The sequence below is a fragment of the Podarcis pityusensis genome, assembly GCF_964106645.2.
Source record: "Podarcis pityusensis genome assembly, chromosome: 11".
Lineage (NCBI taxonomy): Eukaryota > Metazoa > Chordata > Lepidosauria > Squamata > Lacertidae > Podarcis > Podarcis pityusensis.
The window spans coordinates 29,318,324-29,342,023 of record NC_138036.1 but is presented as its reverse complement, the minus strand read 5'-3'; the positions used below and the strand labels follow the sequence as shown (position 1 = coordinate 29,342,023).

At 43.3% G+C, this 23,700-nt stretch overlaps 1 protein-coding gene across 4 annotated transcripts in view; it reads right to left on the bottom strand.

Moving 5' to 3' along the window:
* Positions 1 to 21,409, bottom strand: part of FAM169A (family with sequence similarity 169 member A) — a 36,768-nt gene extending 15,359 nt beyond the window's left edge. Inside the window, exons 1-4 of one of the 4 annotated variants that reach the window (XM_080972677.1) lie at positions 20,407 to 21,409; positions 15,448 to 15,483; positions 2,180 to 2,317; positions 1,365 to 1,464 (exon numbers count right to left, since the gene is read on the bottom strand). In XM_080972677.1, coding sequence (XP_080828803.1) covers positions 1,365 to 1,464; positions 2,180 to 2,314 — 235 coding nt within the window. In that variant the 5' untranslated portion in view covers positions 2,315 to 2,317; positions 15,448 to 15,483; positions 20,407 to 21,409. Of the gene's footprint in view, positions 1 to 1,364; positions 1,465 to 2,179; positions 2,318 to 15,447; positions 15,484 to 19,687; positions 19,824 to 20,083; positions 20,296 to 20,318 lie in introns of those variants that run through there. The other 3 variants (XM_080972674.1, XM_080972676.1, XM_080972675.1) reach the window with 3 other exon arrangements.
* Positions 21,410 to 23,700: the final 2,291 nt, after the last annotated feature.

The following is a 23,700-nucleotide window of genomic DNA, read 5'->3' as shown; positions in this document are numbered from 1 at the left end:
CCTGCCGGATGTCAACTTTGGGAGTTCCTAAGTGTATATGGGGGGTCACACAAAAAGATAAATTTCTTGTGTGGAACAAGTATTCTGTCGCATCTGTAATCGTCCTGCGAACCAAAGATGTCAAGGCTGCATATATGGGGTAGGTCAATCTTCCAAATAGACTGGTCCCAAACTGCTACTTTAATAGAGGATGTATTTGGGAGGAGTGACGAGCCAACTTCTGCATCAGCTCTGACAGGCTTATGCCAGCCAGAGCAGAAGTGGGGGCTGGGTCTTTCTTTTGACAATGCCAGATCCTGGCTGCTGTAGCTGAGGGATTGGACCTCTTGGGGATTGGAATCCAAAGATGTCAAAGCTCTATTTCCATCCTGTTGTTTTGTGAGTCTTCTTGCTTGCTACTGCTAGCAGTAGCTTTCTACCAGCTGGTCCAGCTCCCCTTCAAGCAGCGGTCCTCTCTGCAGGTGGATAGGTACGTACCTATGTACCTAATCCTTGACCTCCTCCAAATTAGGAGCATTGGGATTGCACTCTAAGGGTTATTTTTATTCACAGTGAACACTTGTTCAACACATTACGTTTCAGTCCTCGTCACTTATTAAGCCTTAGCCAAAAGGGTTCAGCAGGAGGGGCAGTGTGGGGAGAAGAGAAGCTAGCTGGCCTTTACAGTAGCGTTGACGGACACAGGCCCTATTTCAAGCTGCAACAACAAACCATGGCCGGTTATGAGGACGAGCCAGATTGCTACCTCTTTGCTTCGGTGTGCAAGGGAAAGAGATTCAAAGCTCCTTTTCTTGGCTTGCTCTTAAGGGCAGTTTCCTGTTCTGTCCAAACTTGGAAAACTGTGGGTTGGGTGAAAAAGGTACACCATGGTTTGAAACAACCAGGAACAGAAACTTTAAACCTCTTCTGTTCTTGGGTGGAGAGGGAACGCATGACATCAAGGCTCATACTTGTAACATCCAACCACGGTTTGTTGTTACATCTGAACCTCAGGCTCTTTGCTTCCATACAGTAATGGCAAACTGCTCCTGCTTCCAAAATAACAGTGAAGGGGGCATAGCAGCACTATTCCATCCAACAGCCAGGGATGTTCTCTGGGATCACCTCCTTAGGTTGTATAATCTATCAGTGCCCACAAGGCAACACTGACGGACAGGTTGCAGGTCTTTCCTACAGACCAAACATTACACAGCCTAGTCAGCTGCCCCGCACCCTGGCTTCAGTACCAACTAAAGTTATTATGGTTCTGAAATGCACAATTACAGAGAGATTCAGGAGCAAGGACAAGAAATAAGTAAGCATAGTAAAAATAAAAAGACTCAGAGCAGAATACTACCATACTGAAACAAAAATTTAAGTGAAACCTGTGAGCGAATCCTCTGGCGCAAACAAAGCAAGGACTTTGTGCCTTTCCTCTCCGCCATAAAGGGGGACGAAGCCTATTGTGGATAGACGAATTGGGATCTAGGGAGTGGGGGAAGGAAGGAGAAGAAAAACATTATTATCTTTTCATGTTCTTCTTCTGCTGTAAAATTGTTAGCACAGTCACACATTAAAATATGCTACAGAAGAGACAATAGACTCATTTGTTCTGCCGCAGTCGTCAAAGGTTTTTTTAAAGAAAGAACCCAACCAGACATGGTTTCTCCCTCTGCTTTGCTGCATATCAATTTACCAAGGACATGCCAGGATCCAAGAATGAAAGATTTAGCTGTGGCATTAAATTACAAAGAGAAAAGCAAAACAAAAAGTTGGAAATTGTGAGTGATGGATGGGGGTGTCCATCTCCTTGATTCTCCTATGACATTGGTCTTTTTAAAAAAACAAACAGGCAGACAAACAACTGGGCCCTCAGCGCCTCCAAAACAGCCTTTCCCAACCTTCAGTCCCTAGGTGTTGTTGGACTATAAATCCCATCATCCCTAGATCCAGCAGGACCAGTGGCCAGGGATGCTAGGAGTTGAGGTCCAACAACATCTGGGGACCAAAAGCTGGGAAAGGCTGATCCAGAACACACAATGCCTGTGACACAGGCCATATATACCCCATCTGACAAATACTGGGAGAGTAAAAGGATCTGAGTAACAGAGTATTGAAAGCCATTATAAATGTACAACTAAAGTCCACTGTTAACAGACATATAAAACACCAAGATGCCAAGCTAATTCTCAAATCTTACTTTGACATTACTGGCAAGAGACAGGAACTCTGGGTTTTCTGGATCCCCACACCTGAGATCAGACATATAATCTTCTCCAGAACTTTCCAGGTCTTCATGACTGTAGTTTTCCAGTAAGTCCACAGGGAAGGCCATCCCCTTGAAACAGAGGACATGTTTTATTGCTATTGCAGGCAGACAACTAAATCACAAGAATCCAACTTTTATTTGATTTCAACTCTAAGGCTATATAATTTAGGAGAGGACCTCAATTATATCTCAATCTAGTCCAGCAAATACAAGCACGCCTACTCACATATATATAAACTGCAAAAATTTATTTGTGACATTATTTTTCCTTTCAGTATCTTGTGCCTTCATGTTCCACCATGGACAAACATGCTGGCTGCAATCAGGCTACTTAGGCTTTCAAAAAGCATTTTATGAAGTCCCTAACCAGCAGTGATTAGTATTTAACACTAACCACTGTATTTACTAGTAAACTCAACAGAGGGAAGATTTGTTTACATTTTTATATCCGGCGCTCATGGCAATTAAAACTAATGAAATTAACACAAATATGATAAGAGGATGTGCACTGATTGCTTCCTTTTGTTTAACCAGCAACCAGGCAGCAAGAGTAAATACAGCCTCACAACGGAGAAAAGTAAGAAGCGAAGTCTCCCAAGGATCTGCACTGGGACTGTTGTTATTCAATTTCCTCATAATTAAGTCAAAGTAAGCGGGTGGCGCTGTGGGTTAAACCACAGAGCCTAGGACTTGCCGATCAGAAGGTCGGCAGTTTGAATCCCTGTGACGGGGTGAACTCCCGTTGCTCGGTCCCTGCTCCTGCCAACCTAGCAGTTCAAAAGCACGTCAAAGTGCAAGTAGATAAATAGGTACCGCTCTGGCGGGAAGGTAAACGGCGTTTCCGTGCGCTGCTCTGGTTCGCCAGAAGTGGCTAGTCATGCTGGCCACATGACCCGGAAGCTGTACGCCGGCTCCCTCGGCCAATAAAGCGAGATGAGCGCCGCAACCCCAGAGTCGGCCACGACTGGACCTAATGGTCAGGGGTCCCTTTACCCTTTACCTTTTTAAGTGCCCAAATTTATGGAGGACTCCGAATAATCCAGGATGGTGAAAATCCAAGCAAACGGCAAAAACCTTCAAATAAGGACCTCTCCAAACAGAGCAGACGGGCAACCACAAGGCAAATGAGATTCAAAGGATGCATACTGAGATAAGGTGGAACTGCTCAACACCTACTTTGCCTCTATCTTCACCCAAAAGGAAAGGAGTGCCTAAAACTAGTGGTAACAGAATAAATGATGCAGGGAGGGAGCTGCAGCCCAAGGCAGGAAGAGGTGTGGTAAGGGAACACCTAGCTACTTTTAATAAATTCAAATATCCAAGCCTTGATGAGAAGCACTGTGAGGTTCCTGATTAGCAGTGGGTTAGATTAGATGACCCCCAGGGTACCTTCTAACTCTACAATTCCATGATTTTATGCTGGGGGGGGGGGGGATAAAAACGCTATCCTCACACATGTACTGACGAGATTTGCAGTTCACTGTTACTATATCCACTCAAGTGAAACAGCTCGGCAGAACAATTCTCTTGTCATTTCTCAAAACTGGCTGAATTTGTGCAGCTCCCAAAAATGAAATAGTTATAGGAATTCTAAGGTCTCAAATATAGAATGTTGATAACTGCACAAGGTAAACACACATATGTAAGTATATAAACCACATGTCTAAAATAGTACAGGAGAGCAATCCAAAAGCCATCTTGGCTCTCCTAAAGACTCTAAGTATTTCCTCTGCCTCCTTAATCCCCCTTGCCTGAGAACATGGAGGCAGAAGGGATTCATCTCCTAGATCTATGAACCTCCTTTGTATTAATTGTCATCGTTTGCCCAGATGCTCTGCATTGAGGGATGTCTGACCTGCATTCTGGTTGTCTTATCAAACGCTGGTGTTTTGTGTAAACTGTCTGGAACTATGTAAAACTTGCTAAATCCTCAGGAACATCACGCCTTGGCCTACCTGAGCCACAGTAACCCCACCTTATGTGAGATGTAATTTCTGACTCTTTGTAGAGGGGATGTCCTTTTTCTGCACACCAAAATGCAAACCCTTAAAAGGGATGTTTCTTCTTGGTTCTGGGTCTCTCTTGCCTCCTTGCTAGGAGGGGAGGGAACTCAGTTGCAACAGAAAAATAAAAGATCTGCCTTGCTTTCACTGCCTCCTGCCTCCATCCATTCATCTCTGACCCATCATGGATTTAGGGGACTCTGTCCCTTGGGGAGTCGGGCAGCAAAAGCCAACCATCCCTATTTTTCTATATCAAAAGAAAGGAGGAATAAAACCTCAGCAAAAGTCTGCAAATGATACGCCATAGACAACACTTGTAATACCATGTTTTCCTGGTAGTTCACTCCCACACGTGGTAAACTTAAGCAGGGGAAATTGTTATTACGGTTAACACAGTGCCTACACCTAGTACAGCTGTAATTTTGATATTTCATTGATAATGTAAGCTATGCAAAGAACATTTTTAGGCAGCACATATGCCCTTGCTTACAGTGCATAGTGTGTGTATACGCTTATTATGGACAAATGGTTCACACAAAGTTTTGACGGATACCAGAAGCTACTTCTCCCAACTCCAACTGAAGGCAGAAACTACAATGGCAGCTTTGCATTTAGGAAAATGACACGGCTGCCAAGGATGACCCAAATCCTATGTAGGCCCATTTCCATAAAAAGACAATTAAGGTAGGATTAAGGAGGAAATCGTTTGCATCACGTAGCACCAGGAACTAGTGATGGTATGAAGCCTGGGAGGCAGATTAACAGCTTCGTGACATTTTATTCGTAACACCCTGCCCTTCTTCCAAAGAGAATAGAGCAGCTAAAGGAAAGGTGCCCAAACAGTCTGGCTGCTTGCAGTGTTAAGACCTGCTCAGTTTTAGTGGTGTAACTCGGTCATGTATTTTCAAAACTGTACTCTAAACCTAAACGCTCAAGGCTGAAGTTCACTAGAGTAGAACAGTGCAGCTGAAGAACTGGAAGCAAATGAAAATCACTCTGCACTGTATACAACCAAACTAAAGGACATCCAATAAAAAAAGTGGGAGAGGGTAAGAACCTGCACGTTACAGTGGAAGTTTCCATCAGGCTTACACAACAGTGAAATATGTGAACCACCTGCCCCATCAAAAACCCTCTAGGTCATCATCATTCCTGACATTTTTAGAATAAAGCAGAACTGAAGCAGAAAACAAGCAGCAGCAACTGCTTAACTGCTGCACTCTGGCTTCATTTTCAATTACGGAAATGTTCCAGGAGAAGAAAAATGTTGTGCTTCATTTGTGTGCTTGTAATGAACCAGAAGTTTGCATTTGCATTTCAGGAACACAAGTCAATAGTTCTTCCTCAGCTTCTGCTTCCTTCACGGAACCAGAAAATCCAAATGAATTCCTGTCATATATTTCATTCCAATACCTAGTGTAAAAAATGGTTAAGTTCTCTCATTTCAGTCTTTCACAATTCTCAGGTCAAATACACTGGCTTTGCTTCCAGGATTTGGTGAGACAAAAAAGATTGACCAGACAACACACACACCTTTCTAGGAAAGGTGTTTCATTGTCATTATCATCAATAATCTTAATAGATACTGCTTTACTTTAAACAGGGCATAGGGTTTTTCCAGTCCTGAACACTATCCATTACAAAAGTGAACTCACTGCAATTAACAAATTTAATCTGTGACTTTTATGCCTGTTTGTAAATATACCAAGGACTTATGAAAGTAAAAATGTAAGTCTGGATTCAAAAGCCGACGTATGGTCCATATTGATGCATATCTGTCACTGCTTAGCTTTCTTTTGAAGTTACATAATAAGCATTTAAAATATGGAGAATATTAAAATTAGCGCTCTCTCACTCTCTCTGATAGGAGAGAATAAATGTCATGGTGCATCTGTAACAGTGAAACCAGATGCCTTCATCTTCCCCAGCTGCAATAAAACAAGTCTCTTTAGTACTGGCCTCTACAGCCACAGCAGGCGCTGTAAGTCTCCGAACGATTTGACTTTACCCCCAATGGTGCATTCTTCCATTGTCTCTCGAGACAGATGGATGCCAACAATGATCCATGATAGATGATAGCTAGATAGCCAGATGGATGGATGGATGATAGATGAGAGATGAGAGATGGAGAGATAGAGATGATAGAGATAGAGATAGAGATAGAGATAGAGATAGAGATAGAGAGAGAGAGAGAGAGAGAGAGAGAGAGAGATAGAGATAGAGAGAGATACAGATACAGATACAGATAGAGATACAGATAGATAGATAGATAGATAGATAGATAGATAGACAGACAGACAGACAGACAGACAGACAGACAGATGAGCCAGAGAGAAGCAGCTGTGTATGCTGGAAAGCATCTTGCATCATTTCTGACAACTGAGGACAGCCCAGATTCCTCCTACAACACTCAGATAGCTGCTTCTCCTTCCTCTTGCTTTAAAACCTCTTTGCATTGCATGACAGTAAAACTGTCAGATCAAATCCTCGTCATGCGCTCGGGGTTGTGCTCTGTTCATGAGATAACTACCCGATCGGTCAGTGAATATTCTGGCTGCCTGAACAAACGCAATGTAGCCTTAAGCAACACAAATTGTCGCGGCCATTCATGCAAAACGGAAATTTGAAAAGGGAAGAGAGAATAATTCCAATAAATCCCCAACACAACCCATTATTTAATTAGGAGTACGGCACTTTTGTATGAAACAAGCAGGCACTCTCATTTTTATCACACCGTTAAGAGGAGAGAGAGAGACGCCACCGTGCGCGCTTACATAACAGCATTAAAAGGTTCTTTGTGCTAAGACCCCGAAGTCGTGCCTGCTTTCACTGTAATAGCTACAGACCTTCCACACACTCCGTGGCCGTGCAAAGTGACTACGCTACAAGCAGCACGTCCCTCACTAACAGAATGTGCCATTGTTGTGGCTTCTTAGACTGAATTCAACGCAGCACAAAATAAGCAAGTATGGGCACCCTGATTCACTCCAGCATTTTCAAAGTCAATATGGCTGATTACAGGAATATCCTGTAATACAATGATGAGCTATACAATGATGAGCTAAAGGGATTTACCTAGCGGAAAAACTAGGGCTGTGGCTGAACAAGAGGGGGAAAGGGCAGAATGTGACAAGCACAGAATTCAGCTTTGAGGGACACAAGGCTAGCCCATAAGGCTGCAACATCTGTATGAGTAATAATAAATGCTGAAGTCTGAGAGCAGAGAGGCCTAAATAACATTTGTTCGGGTTGGGAGATTCAAGCATCCTTTCCTCTTCTATGACAATTGTGCAAGACAGCAGCAATCACAAAACAGTTTGCAAAAGGAAGAAATTGTGCAAACATGATCCGTAATTTGCCGAACAGGCTGCAGATTCCAGCTCATATTAATTGCCACAGAATTTTTTTTTAAAAAAACTGTGAACGCAGTTCAACAAGCGCATCTCACAGGCAGCCCATTCATGACCAAACTGCTGTCACTGAAAATAAATGGGAGTTGCCTGGTCATTTATGTTACTCCCACTGCATCTCAGTATCACACGAGAAAATGAAAGAAATATAATAAATACAGCATGTTCAAAGACTGCTCAGCCTAGAAAAGTGGTTTTCCAGCTGTGTTTGGAGGAACTTTGGGGTACCTCAGTGGCACAGTCAATAACGGAAGACAGGCACTACTATCCGTCTTCTACTGAAACATGCAGCTGCCAGGAAGTCTTGGGAATGTGTACATTCTAAGCAACTAAGCCAATAACTTGTCCAGTATAGTTAACTCTCTTCAAAGCTCTGAATGGTCTCAGAACAGGGCAAGTTCTCAAGGTGCATGATGCAGCAACTTTGCTAAAGCTAAGCAGGGCAAGAGACATCCTGGCAGCCCCTATGAATGCTGTCTTGAGTTCCATCATACCAGAAAACCAGGGTGTAAACATAGTAAATAAACGCTTTGCCCTGGGACAGTTCCGTCAGCAGAGCATGAGACTCTTAATCTCAGAGTCGTGGTTTGAGCAAAAGGGGGTTGGACTAGATGATCCTCAGGGTCTCTTCCAACTCAACAGTTCTGGGATTCTATGACAAACATACATGGGTGTGGGATTTGTAGTACAGTACAACTGAAGGCTGCTGCAGTTCTAAATTTGACCATTCATTGCACTGAGAGAGCTAGAGGAAGGAGGGGGGATAGATGCCCTTAATAAAAAGACCCCTAGCTCTGGCAGGCAAGGCTATGGTCATATGCAGTACAGTACAACTAAGCTTATGCAACCCTGCAAAAGCTTTCTGGTGGTCACACTCCTTCATTTGCAATCAGTACATATCCCCTACTCCCTGCTGAAAACTCATAACTAACTAACTAACTAACTAACTATTTATTTATTTATTTATTTAGCCAAATAATATTTGTTTTCCATTTTTTAAAAAACAAATCAATGCCAAATTACATCAAATTTAACACAATTTTCCCAAAAAGTTGACTTCCCACTCCTAGTCATAGTTACGTTCCATAGTTTTCCGCACTGCTGTTTGATATTATATTTATCTCTAATTCACATTTCATTCCTTATATTCAATTTACAATTCTTCATTCATTCATTCATTCATTCATTTATTATTTACGTAACAATATGGAATACCACAAATGTTTGGGCTTATTTTCACCTCCCTTTTGCTGCATTTTATCCTCCCGGAAAGCAACGATGAGCTGGCACTGGGGAAGGATCGCACAACAAGGTAAAGAAAAATCAACCCACCACTGATGCACCATGATTGTGTCATGACTCAAGAATATGTCTCAGGAGGCACCTGAAACAAAACGTAAGTCTGGAGGGACCACCCCTACATTCCCAAAATTTTAAAGTTCTCATTCTCAGCCTAACTTTTAAGCCTTTACTCTCAACTTGCCGGAAGATATGTCCTTCTCTGGTTCCTACATCACTTACTACCACCAGAATCCTATTTACTTAATAATTCATAAATTTATAGCCCACTTTCCCACTGAAGGCCCTTCACACCACCTCATCTGGCTCAGAAGATAAAGGAGGAAGGTCCTCAGTACACTGATATCACCTAATCACAAATCCCCAGGCAACCTATTCCGACACTTTTGTGTAGACACTAAAAATCATGGGATGGGGCAGAGTAAGATCTTCCCTAGATCTTCATACAGCTGAATGCTACAACAAGATTACTTTCCACCGTCTTGTTTGTCAGATTTAAAAATAGATTGTCAACATCCACCAAGAAGCCCAGATTAATGCACCAACCATATTATTTGTAATCTCTTTCCAAGGAGCTTACGCTGCTCTGTATTAGAAAGTGAGACAAGTCATAGCTTCCGATCTGAATTCAAAGGGAAATTAATGAAGACCTGGTTCCTACTCCTCCTTGCCCTCAGTCTTCATCTGTTTCAACAGATTTTAAATTATGTCAAGGCACAACTATTTATGAAACCTGAGAAACAGCAGCTGCCATGCTTCTGGCTCACATGAAGGTTTCATGTTTTTAAGAAAAGTTTGTTGTTTTTCTGAAAAACAAAGTTCAGTTGAAAAAGCCTCTGACATGTAACGCTACAAATATATATCATGGTGAATTGCAAAAGGAAAAATAAAACGGGCAAGGGTCAAACGTTTACTCAGCAGCAACCAAGGGGAAATGAATCGTGAACCAACTAAATGGCATATTTCAGAGCCAAACTAGATGAGACAGCAGGAAGTCTGACCAACCACAATTTGTTTTTTAAGCTAAGAGCAGCATTGTTGGGGGTCGGATCACAGAATGGTTGGGTCGCGACACTGCAGGAGAGGAGCTAACTTCTACAGTGCAGAATACACCAACTGCCCCAATCAAAACTCTTTCCTGAAGTTCAGGGTCCAGCTAAAGATTCTGGGTTATAAGCCAAATCCCGCAAGCTGGAAGGTTTTCCCAATAGAATTTACCCCACCCCCCAGTCACTTTTAGGATCACCAGAGAAGGTCCAATCAAGATGGCGTCAACACCAAGGGATAGCCGAGGAAGAAACACAACATGATTCTTACACTTGTTAGCAGCTTCTCCCACAAGCGGGGAACCCAAGCTGTCCCTGAAAATAATTAAACCTGCAAGCTTACAGTGCCAAAGAGAGTGTTCCAGGGGCTATGGCAAACATTGGAGGTCATTCTTCAAGGGGAGAACTGTGGCAAGGAAGCATCAGAGGTCGTTCTGCAAGTGTGGATGGGGCAGCAATCACGCCAAGGGAAGTCTGGTGTCCATAGAGCTCTGACATACGTAGGTCCAAAAGGGGGTACTGCGAGGAGAGTCCTGGGGAAAAGGCACAGCTATCCCCGTTGCCTGATCCACCTCCAAACCAAAAGAAAACACACAGCATCCCTGGAGGCTGGTGTCATTGATTTCCCATCCATTGTTCCCAATGGGAGGGAAATCATTAAAGGAGCAGACAGAAAAGGACAGAGGACCACAAGAGCTCATACTTCTGCCCTGAAAGCACAAGCCCCGCAGAGCGATGGATGTGGCACTTCAACAACAGCCAGCTCTCTCTCCCTCCCCTCTTCAGGATTGCAGACTAGCACTGTGATCCAAAAAAACCCTCACACCATACTGGGGGCAGAAGCAGGGTGGATAAAAATTAATGATTTTTTAAAAGAAAAAGGATTTTTTTTAATTTAAAAAGGTTTTTTTAAAAAAAAAATGCTTTTAGATGAAAAAAAATTCTGAAGATAATTTTCTATTTAAGTTACAGTCTATTATAGTCCAAAGGCTATTTTAAGTTTTTCAGGTGTGCTAAAGCTCGGTCTAAGTTGGTTTTTTTAAAACTGTTTAACCATATCAGTTAACAAACATGGATACATACACTATAAAGTTATTGTTTTAGTTAAATAAATTGTTATTAAGGAAATTATTATTTTTCTCCTTCCAACAAAGTACAGCAGAAAAGCTGTCCAAATATAAACAGTTAACTTATTAAACCTCACAATAATTTCATAATTATCTGTCTATGCATTTCTAGTAGTTTAACCAAATCAGTAATTCTTGATACAACTGTAGAAACTACTTTGAAAATTTATTATTCCGAAAATGAAACCTTCATCTGGTTGTAAATATAGCAGCAAGAATGAGTCTTTCTGTAAAAAAAAGATAAAGATTTAAATCAAGTCTTACTGACTAGTGATTTAAATCATGATTTAAATTGATTTGATTTATATCAAATCCATCCTGAGCAGTGTCCCTCTCAACTTGTGGCATGCTAGCAGGTTCTTCGCCAGAGGAAAGTCTCAAAACAGGCTGTAGAAAAGATAGGGAGAGGCAGGGCTGAGCTAGGTTCCAGGGATCTGTTGGGTCCCAATCTGGTCTCACTGCCGTTGTATGATGGTATTAGGCCTGATCCAGGCTTGATCACTGTGCTAGCCTGGAAATGGCATAGGAATCGGACCCAAACATCCGCATCCTGCACACCTTCCACCATGGTCAGCAAAGTCTGCAGATATGGCAGTAAGCTCTACCACCCTGTAGGGGTTGGGGTTAGGACTGCCACACAAGTAAGGCTGGGTGATATATCAACATATCATCCAAAACCGCTTTGAAGTCCATATTGTGATATTGGTTTCATAATTTTTGACCTGGCAATATCACGAGTGAGTGTGTGTGTGTGTGTGTGTGTGCGTTATGCGAAAATCACAATGTGGGGAAAACAGTGTAGCTAGCAAATGCTTCTCTCGATTCCTGCAGCTGCTATTAACTCTGCAGCGAATCACAAGAGCAGGCGCTGGCAAAAATCACGATGCAGGAAAAACCATGAAGCCAGCCAATACCCATAGCTCCTTCCTTATTTCATACATTGTGATTCATCAATATATTGCGGTGTTTAGCTGGTGATATATCACACTGTTGAAAACTGCATATCGCCCAGCCCTACGCACAAGTGTTATCAATGCCATCAAGATGAGCTGAAAAATCCACAGAGAAATAACATCTTATTTCATTCATTCCTTCTGATCCTTTGGCATTATTTCCTACCACATTTCCAAACTTTCTTTGGCCACAATGAGATCTACCAATTTATAATCATACACAGTGGGAGAACAAGAACTCACAGGACTTTTACATTGTAGAGGATACAAAACTGCCCTAATGAACTTTCACACAGCTTGTAAGCTACAGACAGCCCATCTCTGGGAAACCATATGGGTCAAAATCAAAAATTGACATCTTTTTACGGCTCAAGCAGAACAATGACCTTCTGTCAGATCAAAGTCTAACTCAAGGCAATTGGCCCCCCTGGGAATGCTCTGACTAAGAAGTGCCACATGTGTTAGAAAATGGCACAGGGAAGTAAAAGGTTCTGCTGGCTCATCTCATCAGTGCACCAGGTTAAATATCCTGCTAGATATTTTAATCCAATTTAAATTGGCCAATATTTGAAATTTGCTGCTTTGAGTGTTTTTAGCATTATAAAATCAACAGGTCGAATTTTACAAGACAAAATTAATCTAGATAGGACAATCTAACGTCACCCAAAGTAGTTTAGCATTATTTAAATATTTATAAACCGCACTTTGGTATAAAATATTGCACAGTGGTATACAACATACAACTTAAAAACATAATACTGGTTTCATGATCCCACAAAGTCTTGTGCAAGGATACTTGTGTCAGTTGTGAAACAGATTAAAGGTATCTGGAGCACATATGTGAAACCTAAAATAACAAAAACGCAAGATTGATTTAAATGAGTTATAAGATTTATATACATATATACTGTATACAATTTTCTCCATTCTCGACGTAGAGTCTATATGAGAAACAACAATTATGTGGTAACCAGAATTAATTACTCTCATGAAAGCACACAGCTCTTTCAGTCTTCAGAATAGTTTAAATGCCTTGAATACCACAAAGGCAGGTTAACAGGGCCAGGAATTGATAGGAACACAGGGACCTTTCCAGGGTCAGAACTTCTACAGATATGCCTCCTTTAAGGGCACACAATTTAGAGTTGCACACACTGCATTGGTAGGGAGGTAACTCCCACAGCTCTTTGAAAAACTGAGCCCTTTTAAAGGCATGGGAAAGGGAAGAACGCTGTGCATTAAAAGTATATCAATTCAGATAATGGTTGTCAACTGTGCTTGCCAATATCAAGCAACATCAAAGCGAAGCTTCCAACTTCTTTGAACTCTATGTTGTGTTGCTGCTGTAGCACCATGGTGTGGAACCTTTTTTCAAGCTGAGGGCCGCTTTCTTTCTTAGTGTGTTTCAGGGGGCCACGTGGCAAGGGGTGCAGCCAGAGGCAAAAGCTTGCAAAGCAATGGATGTGAATTCTACCTCTGCACAGTAGGCTAGTTTGCATACACACTCACACACCCCTCTCCATCCTCCACCAAGGCAACATCAAGGACACATGGACTTCAACAGAGTTAATTTGCTAGGATGATACCGAACCAGCCGAAACTACCATTGCAATGCAATCAACTCAGGTGCAAAAACAAGAGTGTCCAGAAAAGTTCTTAAGCTCCTGCTGCTCAAATATGCTGCTGGCTGCAGCCATCTGAAAGCAAATGCTTTCGTCACTTGTCAACTTTACATTGCGCCATAACGTAATGGCAAAGACCATTTTGACAATCAACAAACACTTCATGGGTAGCAGCCCCATGCCACCCACCTCCTCTTGCACTTCCAAGGGAGCCTGGCAATCTTTAGTGTTCCAGTCGATGCACACATGTGTACCTGGACTAACGTTTGTCAGGATACTTTTAACTGGGAGCAACAACCAAGAGAAGGATAAAGACAAACATATCCAGCTAGGATAGCTCAGTAGATACAGCACGAGACTCTTAATCTCAGGGTTGTGGGTTCAACGAAGAAGAGTTTGGATTTGATATCCCGCTTTATCACTACCCGAAGGAGTCTCAAAGCAGCTAACATTCTCCTTCCCTTCCTTCCCTTCATCCAGCAGCTGCATGTGGAGGAGCGGAGACGCGAACCCGGTTCACCAGATTACGAGTCTACCACTCTTAACCACTACACCACACTGGCAAACGAGTCCTGCATTGCAGGGGGGTTGGACTAGATTACCCTTATGGTCCCTTCCAACTCTATGATTCTATAATATAAAGGAGAGCTCACACCACATTCCTCACCCACAAGGTGAGCCTGATAGCCCCTGCCCCCATTGACGGTCCGGCTGATACAAACTGAATGCTTGTTCAGATGCAACTTCTGCATCTCCTTCAAGGCTTAGACAGGCAACCTGCTTGATATTTTTATTTGTTTTTTTAAGCGTAACATGCATATTTATCCTTGTTTTAAAAACTGTGGCTTGGATCCTAAGAAAAACTGCTGTACTAAGGAAATTCACAGGAAGTTTCACATGCTCTCCTTATGCCATTGATATCCATGCACTGCAAAAAGCCCCCCTGAAGGGATGAGGAGACTGACAGGATGCAGATGTGAAGCTCTGCCCACCTTCGCACAATTCCCCGCTGCCCCACCACATCGTTCAGGAAGGTCCCCTGGCCCTACATCAAAACTTTTCAGGGGACTAGAAGTTATCCTTCTGTGAATTTCCTTAAGCTAATTTATATTAGGTTCCCAAACGGTGGTCTCCCCACTATACCCACCTTCCACCCTCAAGGTACAAGCACTGCTCCAGAGATTCAGGGCAATTAAGTGCCTTGATTCCATACATTATGGGTTCTTCAGGGAGGAAGGCTGGGATAGAAATGTAATAAATACACAGGGAGTGCCAGCCAGTCTGTCAGTGCTGCCTAACAGCTGGCTTCCATTGCAAACATCCAGAGCACATCTGAATTGGAATCACAGTTCCCAGCCCACCACAAAGGAAATTTCAATATGCTCCAGAGGGGTTTGCTTCCAAGGAAGCAAGCTTAGAATTCAAATGGCGGCAACTTTTGCAATGAGGCCCTTTTATTTTTTGAAAATTTTTATATACCGGTACTTTTTTTCCAGATATAAACAGCCCTTGTTCTGCATATAACCTTAGCAGTTTTTGTACCACACACCCACGCTGCACAAAGATGCCAGACAGATAAATGACCAGTTTACAAAAATGCTTGGTATTCTGCCAAGCATGGGGTACCTCTGTTGTACAGCCATTTATTTTTTTCGCAATTGTTGTTCCCCACACAATGGAGGCTGGATATAAACAGATTAGAGAAAGTAAGAGAGTAGTAAATGCTAACAAATACTCACAGTCCCTGGGGATTTGATGGGGTCAGACAGTTTATGCTGGGAAAAAGAAAAACAGAATTATTAGGATCCAGAGGTGAAATTGACTGACATGAATGGAGGTATGACACACCTCTTGTCAAAGGTATTCTGCCAGACCTATTAAGACAGCTTAAGACTCACACCTCCTAACAATGAGCTTTGTTTTCTAGCTCATTGGTTTGCAAAGTTCTGAGCAATATGAGGCATTCTATGACAACAAGACTGGAAGCCAGTTTTCCCCCCCGGATTCTGATCTTCCCTTGCAGCAGGAGCTATTCTAGGGCACTGGTCGTAAACTGGTAGATTAGGACCCACAACTGAATTGCATCCTGATTTCACGGGAGTAGCAACAAGAGAACTGCCCCCCACACCATTCTCTGCATTCCATCTTTAGAAATACAAAGAAAGGGTCTTTTCTGTGGTGCACCCTAACTGTGGAACACATCCCTGAAGGAGATATGTCTGGTGGGAAGTGGGACTCCCCGTCTCCAATGCACGTTCTGGATGAAACTGGATCCCAGATCTGAAAATGTTGAAGGCTGCTGGTTCTAAGGTAAACCCACAATTTGCACTGCCAGGCTTGAGATTTTGAGGGCAAATTTTGAATGTATGCAATATTTATTTTATTATCAACCCTAAAGTAGTAAAACTTCAACAATGTCAAATAATAGAATAATAATTTATTATTTCTACCCCGCCCATCTGGCTGGGTTTCCCCAAGCCATGCATCGTTTATAACTTAGCACATAAAATTGTACTAGTTGGCATATTTAGGGAAATCTACAAATGTTTATTCCACAATAAGGCCCACTCTACGTAATGGAGCTCATTTCTAGGTAAGCGTGCATAGAATTGCAGCCTTGTAAATGCCTTAAATTTTGTACATGCAAAATTGAAAATATACCATCCCTAGAGAGAGGGAGCTACACACTGCTGCACCCTATGCTCCCCTAGGGTATCTGCGTCAGTCCTTTGAGAAGAGAGGTGGAAAGCTCCACCGCAAGGGGTCAGCCATATCAAAAGGCCAGCAGATACAGGGTGCTTGCTTCTAATATCTCCAAACTAGATCAAAGGTCACCAGGAAGAGGTGGCAAGCTGCCGCTAAGGCTCTCTTAGCTCTTCTCAAGGACATGGCAGTATCATCTAGGACTCAAAGTCTACAGAATTCTGAGGAATTAACCTTCTCTCCAGCAGTATTTTGTCTTGCACACATAAATCCATACTAAACATTTTGAGTAGATAAGATTATTATCCTAGAGAGCATTTCACTCCTTCCAAAACAAGCAAAATATCTCATAGTGGGTAGGAGTTTTTTTGCGTTTCCCCAAATGGCCATTTGGTGGCGGTTGGGAAATCTGGCGAAGAGGAGAACAAGTCCTTCCTTCCTACCCACAGTTTTCAAGTCCCCCCTCCCCAACCAAGCAGGCCTCTCTGGCACACCCACACAGACTGAGAATGTCCTCTAGAACTAGGGTGACTGGGTGCAAATGAGGAAAGGGCTCAGGCACCTTTAGTAACTGTGCAGAAGAGGGAGCTGCAACACCTCCTCAAATCCTCTCTTCTGCGTCTGGGCCCTCCTTGAGCAAGGTTCTTAGCGGGAGAAGGAAATACCTCTCCTGAGCTTCTCAAGAGCAGTTCTCTTTTAAGGGTAAGTTATTGCTCATCTAAGCCCCTACTCTAATGCCATTCACATGCTTTAAAATGGTGTCAGCAGGCGGTGCTGTAAACAACACCATCAATGTGAATGGTGCTTTAGAGAATACAAGAGGACAGGTCTTCATTGCAGCACTGCCAGTAATTGCAATGCAATCTGAGACAGCCAAGGCCCTCGTATGAAATCAGTTTGCATCCATCCAGGTCCCAAAGTCTGGGGAACAGAGATGGATGCATGCTAAGTAATTCTCAATTAAGAGCCCCGGTAATTCCTAGGATTCAAAACAGAATTTTGCCATGGTGCAGAAGTTGTCCAACTTAGTCAGAAAACCAATTCCCCAAGGCTGTAAGAATTATGAGGCTCCTCAACTTTGAGACATAATGTGAAACAGGTGATTTGGCTGAGGCAAGTTGATAAAATGACAAAGGGCACGTACAAGACCCATGAGCAGAAGGGTGTGAGGGATTCTATGGCATTTGAGAACTTTGTGAGGGAGGATGGGACACAAATTGTTTGTCAGCCTTGAAATCAACCCAAAGGAGCGTGGAGTATTAGACATACTGTACTATAAGTCGTCACTCACCACCACACAAATTGGAGAAGCTCAAGGCAGGCCACTTTGGAAACACATTCTTAGTTTATAATGCCTCTGCATGGTCCTTCCCTTCACAGCAATATGCACAAACGCAGGCACACATGGGACACTATCATGTCTATTGTTAGTAGCACACCTTAATTTATTTACACCAGCAAAAGCAACATGGCACACAAAAGCATCTTGATAGAATCAGGTATGAAATCCCTCAAGAACAGCTGAGAGTACTACAGCAAAGACGTGATAAACTTGCTACTACAAACACACACACACACACACACACACACACACACACAAAGCCCCAAGAGTCCAGACCTCCCTAGAAACTCTCCAGCACACACTTTGGGAATCACCACTCCTGGTAATTAACCTAAATTTAAATTGCACTCCTGAACTTACTTGCCTGGGAATGAAGCTGACCAGATTTGTCTCTAAGTAGGATTGGACTGTGCTGTAACCACAGGTCTACCCATTCCTATAAGCCAGGGTGCCCAAACTTTTTTCAAAGAGGGCCAGATTTGATGAAGTAAGTGACAACCAATGTTGTTGAGCTTTTTTTAGGATTTAAATTGTTGAGTATTTTGTTTTATTTTTTTACAATTTCACCCCAAATGGACTTTGGACATGCCTGCTATAAGCCCTATATAAATCACAAAGTTAAGCTGTGACTTGTTAAAAGATCCTGCCAAATACTTTCATGTAAATCAGGATAGATAAAAAGATCCTCAGGATCTACAACTCTAGGTGATTTGCAGTTGATAAAAGTTACTTCTTACTCCGTATAATTTAACGCAAGTGAAAATACATATTTCTCTGGCATGGCTAGTCTTGTTCTAAGTTCCTCTCCTATAAAATACGATTATTAAGTGTTTGCTATTATGCCAATAAAGGCTGAATGAATGAAATGTGTTTGCCTTTGACTAGGTCTTTGTGCAGTTCTACTGGCCAGCTTTAAGAGTCCTATGTTTAAGTAAGTCTCTGATCTGTAGTAACTGAGATATAGATTGTACTCATATACAGTACTTTTTTTCTCAGTGTATAGCTTACAGGACATGCTGCCAAGTACTGGGGTACAAAGCCCTACATAGCTGGGAACCAGGAAAACGAAGAGATAGTCTCACCACTTCACTTATATACCCAACTGATCACTGTGCTCTGCAGGAGAAGGCCCCCTGTGGATACCATCTTATCAGGAGGTTCCTTTCTTCGGATATAGGAATCAAGCCTTTAATGTGGTAGCAGCCTTTGGAAAGCCTTCCCATTCCATATTAAACAGGCAGTCTCTGGTTTGTGTTTGTGTGTGTGTGTGTGTGTGTGTGTGTGTTTGGCACCTACTCAAGACCTTTTTTCACCAAGCCTTTTAAGTTGAATATCTTTACATCCCAGTCTGCATTGGAACTAATTTTAACTGTTTTTGTATATGTAATTGTTTTATGCATGGAAGTGTTTCTCATTGTCCTTACACTTGTCTTTATGGTTGTTAACTGTTTTATTTGGTATATACAGTAATTGTTTTTTTTTTTTAGTTGCTATTACCAACCCCTGGACCCAATACTGTAAAATACACAGCTGCTGACTCCACCCTTCACACTAAGTGTACATTACTTTGAATTTCTTGCAGAAACAGACCTCACAACCCTGAAACCGACCCACCCCCGAGTAAACAGTCCAGAAAACGCAAACCTCTCTCACACCGTCATTTTAAAAATGCGCAGAGGTTTGCAAATACCTCCTCAGAGTCCACCATCCCTTCCCTCCAACAGGCTAAAAACGAGCACTGGGCAAGAATAACGCGCACCAACAACCCTCCCACCACAATTATTGGCCTACATACACTATCACAGTAAGAAAAGGCAGAAGGGGGAGGGGCGCCAAGCCGCTGGAACAGAAAAGGGAACCTTGCCAATTAACGATTATTATTTTCCCCCCTCCGGATTACAGTTGCACCACTCGAAATCCCATGCGCCCGTTACCTTTGCCGCCGCCCTCGGTGACCCCACGCCCAGCGCTGCGCCCGGAGCGCGCGTTTAATTCATTCTCCACAGCTGAGGCCGGCAAGAAAAGGCTGCAGGCGCACGCCGCGCTCCGGAGAGGAGACGTGGGCGGGCGAAAAGTCGGAGGGGGCGGACGGCAAGCCGGTGTGAGGAGGCACCTTTGGTCGTCCCTAGTGGGGGTCGGAAGCCCCCCGTGCAGCGCCCAGGTTCCTTCGGGCACCCGAGGGACGCAGGCACTCGGCTATATGCAGGCGCAGCGCAGGAAGGCCTAGAGAACATGGAGAGGGTGGGCTTAGAGCGCACGCCAAGGGGGAGCGCAGGGAAAGAGGGACGCGCGCACACGCCAGCGGCCGGGTCTCCGCTGCCCTCGCCTACCTGGCTTTACGCGACGATAAGCGCAGTCACTTCCTTTCGAGGAGGAGAAGGAGGGGGAAGGACCCCGACCCCCAAGCTGACCACCACTCCCACCCCGGGCTGCCTAGCAACAACTCTGAATCCTGGATCCGGTGCTTGCCAGGCCTGGATTGCTAGGGAGAGTGGGGAGCAGGTTGTCATCAGCCGAAGGCTGCCCCATCTCCTTCCACGCCCCCTGCGTTCTGCACTCACTCACCTCGGGCAAATCTACCTCCTCCGGGGCTGCAAAACGGACCGGGGGTGGCGGCGGTGGCTGGGCCGGCTAGGAGTCCACCTAGGCTCACCTTCTGCTCCTCTCGCCGTTGCTACTGGGCGCCTGATAGCATCATCGGCGTCCCTCCCCCTGCCGTGCCGCGCTCGCCTCTCCTCTCCCTGTTTCTGACGCACTCATTCTGCAACGTCTGGAGCTTTCAGCTGCACCCACTCCAGCGCGCTTGCAGCTCTCCCTCCTCAGTGCATCGCCCAGCCGGCAAGAAGCTGCTGCTGCTGCTGCTGCTGCTGCCGCCGCCACCGCCGCTGCTCCAACAACAAAAGAAATCCGGGGACAAACGAGACCTTGTGCGTAAAATCAACTCAAGCCTTCCTTTTGTCCTGCTCCAAAGACGGCACAGCTGGGCGAAGGATTTATGAATGCAAAATGAAGGGTAACGTTGGCACAACACACCACCTACCTTTCCTTCCAAAAGGCCCCCAATCTATTGCTGCAGCCGTGCTCCACTACAGCAGTCGCTGCAAATATTCCAGAGAACAAAATGACTGATAGCTGCCAGTGATGGGCAGGTGGCAAAGAAACGCAGAGATGGAGACAGACATTTGGAGAGGGTTGGCGGCATTGCGATCACTTGTTTGGGTATGGCAGAGTAGCGAGGGCTATAACGTTAACGACAGCCTTTGTTGAACGTGTAGTAGGGAAATGCTTAGAAATTGATTGGAAAGATGATTTTACAACAAAGGGGGGTTTGGAGCTGGAGGAAAGGCTGTTCATGTATGTTACTGCAATGAAGAAAACAAAGGACAGGCATTAGTGATGGTCCATGTATTTAAATAAGCCATAAAACTGGCATAGGATAACACAGAAGGAAAGTCTCCGTTTTATTTAATAAGAAACTGTGTATTTAATCATCTAGGCTCCTGGACTGTGTGTTTGACTGTGTTTTGCAATGTCTCCCACAGAAGTAAATATCACTTTGCTCAGTGGGATTAGGTCCTGGTAAATCTGCAATCTATACATGCTTATTGTGGAGTAAATTAAATGGAACCACAGGGACTTGCAGCTTGATTCTCCACATATTTACTTGGAAGTCAGGTAAATCCCATGAAAGCAATGGAGTTGACTCCCTAGTAAATATGCATGAGCCTCAGTTACAATAAATACAACGTGTGCTTACAAAATCAAGTATATATTTCCTTTGGGACCTTTATAAATTTAAATGCATCTGCCCCATTGGGCTTGTTGTAAAGATTGAGTTTAGGCTAAGCTTTCTTTCTAGCTCTACGCCAGGTATAGGGAACCTTTGGCCAGGGGTGATGGGAGTTGTAATTCAGCAATATCTGGGGCTCCCCCATTCTGTTGTTTAATATGAACAGTAAAATTCCAGTACCTCCATTAATTTTCCATTGGCCATACGACGTTCTCCTTTAATCACCAGCCGCCCACACTTTGCCTCCACCAATCCAGATTTTCTTATACCAGGGATACTCCAGAAAGGAGAGGATATGAACAAATATGGATTGAGGGAGGGGAAAGTGTGAGAAGGCAGTGATTTGAAGGAGAGCATCATATGGACCATGGAGACTTAATGGAGGTTGAGGAAGCTTACTATTCACATTAAATGACATACAGATGAGTCCCTGGAGGACCAAAGGTTCCCTAACCTGCTTTGTAGTTTTACGTCCCTGAAAATGTGAAATAAACTATAATTCTAGAGAACCGTCTAAGAATTTTGTAAAGATAAATAAGTAAAAATATATTAATAGGATCCTGTTCCAGATCAGAGGGCAGTCCCTTTCCAAAGTTATATGCCTTTATCTTTAGCTGTGCATTTTGTGGAATTGTACCCAGTTAAGCACCACCTGTCCTCTTCTGATTAAAGCTTGCACAAAAGTGTCCCAGCTTCTTCACTGTGTCCACACACAAGCACAGCTATCCATGAAGCTGAAGTTGGTGCCTAGTTCCTTATTTGCAAATATATATATTCAGAATAGAGCTCAGCCTATGGTTGCAAAGCAGCTGAGGTGTACATGATTTGTTACTTGGTTTATAAATTGATTAAGAAGGCTTTGTTGATCCAAATAGTCAATTTTTTAATTTAATGGTATTAGTGCACTACACCTCAAAGTGTTATCAGATCAAATGTATGATTTCCCAACTTCCATATGGACCTTTAAAGAAAGCATTGCCCTATTTGAGTATTTTATGCTACCTTTCTTGTCCCTTATGATGTTGCCCAGATGAATATACATGCACACTCAGAGTTCATTCTCTATGAAGTGTGTATTCAGAATTTCTAAGCGTTGCGAACAAGTCCAACTTTTTTCAGGACAGTGTTCTACTGCCAAGCACTTTAAACTGTCAGAAGTTTTTCCTAGCATTTAGCCAGTCCTCTTTCTTGTAATTTTGACCTTTGGTTCAGGCCCCACCATCTGGAACAACAGAAGACAAATTTGCCCCTTCAGCTACAGGCACGTACACAATGCTTGTGAGATTGCTTCCCCCCACTGCATTTCAAGTCGTGTTTTACATTGCTGTACACACCATTATCTGATTTGTTTCGCTGTACTTGCACACACACAGACAGACACCTCAACCGAACTCCGAATTCAGTGAACCCATCACATGTTCATGCATTGACATGTACAACAGATGTGTGAAATGCAAACACATTAACTTCACCTTATGTTTTCAAATTGGATGAAAGCTGATTTGAGGGGAAACGCATCAAACAATATTTCTTGAGAAACTGCAGGATACATACAGTTGGTTGGTGGGTAACATCATGTGTACTTGGTTTCCAGCAGAGGGAGCACACTGGAGTTTCAACAATGGCAATGTGTACAGAACCTATGCCTCAGCCCTTCAAATATTTAAAGGTGGCGATCATCTTGACCAGACATCCCCAAACCTGGCCCTCCAGATGTTTTGGGACTACAATTCCCATCATCCCTGACCACTGGTCCTGTTAGCTAGGGATGATGGGAGTTGTAGTCTCAAAACATCTAGAGGGCCGAGTTTGGGGGTGCCTGATCTTGACTAAGTCTTCGGCAAGTGTTCATGGAAAATAAAGGAACTAACACACAAATTAGGAAGTCAAGTAGCTATCGTATGATCACAATTAGTAAGCTGTCAAAATGATTTTAGCACCCGCACATACTAATCACATGGGTTTTGGTGATGCTGAGCCTTTTTTTAATTTCACTTTTCCCAGAGGTATTCTAGACCTTCACACACATGCCACATTCCATTCGTACCTATACCATGCCACTTACTTTATCATTCTTTTGCAGCCATACACAAACACGACTCATTCACCTATACTCAGATTCCATTCCAAAGCTCCAAACTGTTCTTCACGACTTGC